The following is a 6000-nucleotide window of genomic DNA, read 5'->3' on the forward strand; positions in this document are numbered from 1 at the left end:
TGAAGGAGTATCAACCCAACGTGACTCTCGTGTTGATATTCTTCGCAATCTCTTCAATCGCTTCAAGAGACATGACAATGAAAGCTGCCAAGACACCTTTGATTGCCTCACTGACATATCAAATGAACTGCAAGCACTGGGAGCTCGAGACATCACTGATCACGAAGTTGTGAAGAAACTGCTGAGATCTTTGGATTCTTCATTTGACACTTTAGTTCTGATGATTCAAGAAAGACCAGACTACAAGATGCTAGATCCTGCTGATATCCTCGAAAGGCTAAATACTCATGAATTCCAGCTAGAAGAAAAGAGAGATCTATATGGACAAAGCTATTCCAGACCACGTGCACTGAAGGCAAGAGCAATTTCCTCATCTGAAGAACAAGACACAGATGACAGCAGTTGTGACCCTGAAGAATTTGGTCAGGAACTTGCAATGCTTGTGAGGAAATTCCAGAGATTTACACGACGAGGCCAGTTCGGTAAATCATCAAGAAGAGACATGAGGAAATCAGAATCTGCATCTGAGGACTACAAGAAACGGACCTGTCACGAGTGCAAGAAATCAGGTAATTACATTGCTGATTGTCCTCGCTGGGGAAAGGAATCAAAGAAGAAGAAATACAAGGATGACAGTTCTGATGACTCAAAGAAGAAGAAGAAATCTTCAAAATCCTCATCTTCAAAGTCCTCCTCATACAAGAAGACTAGCTTCAGAAAGGCTCGGGCACTTATTGGCAAGGAAATGGATTCCGAGGCAGAATCAGAGGAATGTGATGAAGAAGAAGGCTCTGGAGAAGACTCAGAATCCGGACAGGCTAGTCTTGCACTAGCAACCACTTTCGTCAGCAAGTCAATCTTCAATCTTGAAGAAAATGATTGCACCATCCACACTGATGAATATGCTGATGACTTCGCTCCAACCTATTGCTTCATGGCGAAAGGTTCAAAGGTATCAAATAATGCCTCCTCCTCTGATTCAAGTGACTGTGAACATGATGATTATAAAAAACCCAGTTACAGTAAACTTGCCATCATTGGCACTAAACAACAAACTGCTCTGGAAAAGCTTCAAAAACTGCTAGACAAAAGTGATGATCTGTTGAATGATGAAATGAATCTTAATCAAATCCTCGCTGATGACATGAAAAATCTTCAGTCTAGATTTGATATTCTTCAGGATCGTTATGATACACTCCTCACTGATCATGAGAGGCTTTCCTACGAATTTCTTCAAAGGAAGCTTGATCTTGAGAAGCTGAGGATGTCTTATGATGATCTTCGTATGGAAAATGATTCATTACTAGCTCAACAGATTAGCGCTAGTCAAGTTGAATTTATTCCTCCATGTCTTAAATGCATTGAACGTGAAACTGCAAATTCCTCACCAGAATCATCAAATGCTACAAATTCTTCAACTGCACCTGCTGTGTCTATTTCCTCACTTGAGGAAAACACAAATGTTACTGATGAAAATGCAGGGTTGAAGGAATTGTATGTGACAGGCATGTACAAAAGCCTCAAAGGACACCAAATCCTTTGTGATGTGCTCAAAAAGCAGATCTTGAACAGGAACCCAAGGAAAGAAGGAATTGCCTTTGAGAGAAAACTAAATGCTGATGGATCTTATTGGAAACCTGAGCAGTATCCCAAAACCTCATGGGTTGCTGCTACTGGGCCTCCTTTTGATCCATCTAATCTAACTGGCTTCTCATGTGAATTATCCTATTCCTCGGATGAGTCATTTGATTCCAACTATAAACTGTTCAAAAATCAATCTGGTGAAGTATTTGCTCGATATGTTGGAACTAACTGCAGGAATGGCCCTCCTCTGAGGAAAATCTGGGTTCCCAAAAGTTGTCTTGAAAATCTTCAAGTGAATGTTCTCATGACATCACCTCTGAAGAATCTGAACCCCAGATCAAATTCCTCAGGAGGACCAAAGTCTTCAAGAGGATCAAAATCCTCAACTGGTCAAAACTATGCTCGTACCCGTGCTTATGCGTCTAACATGCAGGGAAACTACAAGGAATATGATTATGATCGCTACTCCTCAAATCATTATGTTCATAAATCCTTAAACCAGTTCTCTGCATACTCATATGAGTACTTTAATCACCCTACTGTTAAGAGAAGTGCATTAGCTTCAATGCCACCTTTCTCATATGGTGCTCGCAGGATGATGAATGCTTTGCCACCCCTTCAGATGTGGGTGGTGAAGAAATCAAACTAATCACTTCTGCAGGACAGGTCTCCAGATGAAAATCATCATTTGAAGAATTTGCTGGAGACCTGAGGAAATGCTTGATAGGACGCAAGCTAATGATTGATGAAATAGAAATATTTCACACGTCCTTATATTTCTGTTATGATGAAATCACTGAACTAATGAAATTAGTATCATATTCTTCAAATCTGAAGCATAGGAGATGGTAAGCTATACTAATTCATCTGCAGGATGACAAACCCAAAAATACTGAGTGGGTTCTCGATAGCGGCTGCACACATCACATGACTGGTGATAAAAGCCTACTGATGAATATGCCACTAACTCCATCACCTCTGAAGCAAATCACATATGCTGATAAAGGTAAAAGCAAGGTATTGGGACTTGGCAAAGTAGCTATTTCCAAGGATAGGCATATGGACAAAGTGATGCTTGTTGAATCTCTTGGTTTTAACCTCATGTCAGTCTCGATGCTTTGTGATCTTGATATGATTGTTATCTTTGGTAGATATAGATGTGTAGTCATCATGGAATCTGACAGATCCAAAGTCTTCGAAGGTGTAAGAAGAGGGGATTTGTACATTGTTGACTTCTCTACAGGTCCTCAACCAGCCACTTGCTTACTAGCAAAAACCTCAGAAGGATGGCTGTGGCACCGAAGACTGGGTCATGCAGGCATGAGGAATTTTCACACACTTGAAAAGAGGAAGCATGTCATTGGCATCGAATCAGTCAAATTCCTCAAGGATCATCTCTGCGGTGCTTGTGAATCTGGGAAAATGACCAGATCCAAGCATCCCTCCAAAACCATCATGACCACTACACGTCCATTTAAATTGCTTCATATGGATTTATTTGGACCTACACACTATGCAACACTAACCAATGCAGCATCTCTATATGGCTTTGTCATAGTTGATGATTATTCCAGATACACTTGGGTGCATATTATAGTGTATAAAACTGAAGTGCAGGAAATCTTCAAACGATTTTCTTCAAGGGCCTCGACAAACTTCGGCATCAAGATCAAACATATCAGGAGTGATAATGGAACCGAGTTCAAAAACACTGGTCTTGATGATTATCTTGATGAACTTGGTATTACTCACGAATTGTCTGCTCCTTATAGTCCTCAGCAGAATGGTGTCATCGAAAGAAAGAACAGGACTCTGGTTGAGATGGCAAGAACTATGCTTGAAGAATATCAGACTCCTCGTCGCTTCTGGCCTGAAGCAATCAATACTGCATGCCATATCATCAACAGGGTATATCTTCACAAATTCCTCAAGAAAACCTCACATGAACTCCTCACTGACAAGAAACCCAATGTAAGTTATTTCAAAGTCTTCGGTGCAAAATGCTGGATTAGAGATCCTCATCATAGCTCAAAATTTGCACCTAAGGCACATGAAGGTTTTATGCTCGGTTATGGAAAGGACTCGCACACCTACAGAGTCTTCAACAACTATCACAACAAAGTTGTTGAGACTGTAGATGTGCGATTCGATGAAACTAATGGCTCGCAAAGAGAGCAATTGCCTTCTGATCCAGATAAGCTGTCTCCTGAAGAAGCAATAAAGCTTAAGCCTACTAAAGACATAGTCCCCACTGAGGAAATTGACGAAGAAACGATCCCCATCACTAATGAAAGCCAAGAAGATGCTCCTGAGGAAATTGCAACAGCACCACTTCCTCAGCCCAGACAAAATCCTCAACTAGCTCATCCGAGGATTGCAAATGAAGTAGAACTTGACAAAATCCTCAACGACATCAACACGCCAGGTCCTCTCACTCGCTCAAAAGCTTCACACTTAGTTAACTTTTGTGGGCATTTTTCCTTTGTATCCATCACAGAACCCTCAAAAGTAGCTGAGGCTTTTCTGGAACCGGAGTGGATCCAAGCCATGCAAGACGAACTTCTTCAATTCAAGCTGAATGACGTATGGGAGCTCGTCAAACGACCAGATCCTCGCAAGCATAACATCATCGGCACCAAGTGGATTTTCCGAAACAAGCAAGATGAGGACGGTCAAGTGGTGAGGAACAAGGCACGACTTGTAGCCCAAGGCTACACCCAGGTTGAAGGAATAGATTTCGATGAAACTTTTGCACCTATTGCTAGACTTGAAGCTATTCGAATTCTACTTGCTTATGCTAATCATCATAACATCATCTTATATCAAATGGATGTGAAAAGTGCATTCCTCAATGGTAAGCTTGAGGAAGAAGTATATGTTGCTCAGCCCCCAGGTTTTGAGGATCCAAAGAATCCAGACAAAGTCTTCAGACTCAAAAAGGCTCTGTATGGCCTCAAGCAAGCCCCTCGGGCATGGTATGATACATTGAAGGAATTACTCATGAAGAAAGGCTTCAAACCTGGTTCACTCGATCCAACTCTTTTCACAAAATCTTATGATAATGAGCTGTTTGTATGTCAAATATATGTTGATGACATCATATTTGGTTGTACTGACAAAAGATACAGTGATGAATTTGCCTATATGATGAGTGAAGAATATCAGATGTCCATGATGGGGGAGCTGAAATTCTTCTTAGGTCTTCAAATTCGTCAACAAAACAACGAAATCTTCATATCACAGGAGAAATACCTCAAGGATGTTCTGAGGAAATTCGACATGCATGAATGCAAAGGTGCCAAGACTCCGATGCCTACCAACGATCACCTCGGCACTGATGAAAATGGTAAAGATTTCGATCAGCAGGTATACCATTCTATGATTGGCTCTTTATTGTATCTATGTGCATCTAGGCCAGATATAATGTTTAGTGTTTGCATGTGTGCACGTTTTCAAGCAAAACCGAAGGAATCACACCATAAGGCTGTGAAACATATTCTTCGATACTTAGCTCACACACCAACACTAGGATTGTGGTATCCCAAGGGCTCCAATCTTCATCTGGTAGGGTATTCTGATTCAGACTATGCCGGTGACCGTGTGGATCGCAAGTCAACATCTGGCACATGCCATTTCCTCGGAAGATCACTAGTTTGCTGGTCCTCAAAGAAGCAGAACTGTGTATCACTCTCCACTGCCGAAGCTGAGTACATTGCTGCTGGTTCTTGCTGTGCTCACTTTCTATGGATGAAGCAAACCCTCAAGGACTACGACATTAACATGAAGAATGTGCCTCTCTACTGTGACAATGAGAGTGCTATCAAGATTGCCTACAACCCAGTGCAGCACTCGAAGACCAAGCACATCCAGATTCGTCATCATTTTCTTCGGGACCATGTCCTCAAGGGCAATGTCCTCATCGACCATGTGAAGACTGATGATCAACTGGCTGATATCTTCACTAAGCCCTTGGATGAGAAAAGGTTTTGCAAGTTGCGGTGTGAGCTAAATATCTTAGAGTCTTCAAATGTTTTGTAAAAACATGCACACATCCTAACACTTATGCAAAGTTGATGACTTAGATGTGCAACACATGATGAAACGATTTTCTTCAACCAATGAAGAAAGTCACTCTGAATGTGAAGAAATTAACGAAGAAATTGATTCTCAGGGCCCTACGACAATTGTACGCGGGCGTCTGTAATCAACATTCTTATATGGTGGGTAACGCCACCGCCCAATGTGAAATTCCTCAAGTTGATTTTCTTCAAATGGTCAATTTCCTCACAATGCATTTTTCTTCAAAACAGCTGTTCTTCATTGTGATGATCTATTACAAAATCTTCAAAAATACCTGATGACTTTTATTTTACATAGGTAGACTGTGATTTCGAGTCCTCAACAACATTCACTTAT

General features: G+C 41.2%; 1 protein-coding gene across 1 annotated transcript; it reads left to right on the forward strand.

Annotated features, from left to right (window-relative positions):
* Nucleotides 1-220: 220 nt before the first annotated feature.
* Nucleotides 221-1042, forward strand: LOC123431419 (the record flags this gene model as incomplete). Its single annotated transcript, XM_045115200.1, has 1 exon — nucleotides 221-1042. A coding segment is annotated over exon 1 (822 nt), but the record flags the coding sequence as incomplete, so codon positions are not given.
* Between the last annotated feature and the right edge of the window lie 4958 nt (nucleotides 1043-6000).

The sequence above is a fragment of the Hordeum vulgare genome, chromosome 2H (assembly GCF_904849725.1).
Source record: "Hordeum vulgare subsp. vulgare chromosome 2H, MorexV3_pseudomolecules_assembly, whole genome shotgun sequence".
NCBI lineage: Eukaryota > Viridiplantae > Streptophyta > Magnoliopsida > Poales > Poaceae > Hordeum > Hordeum vulgare.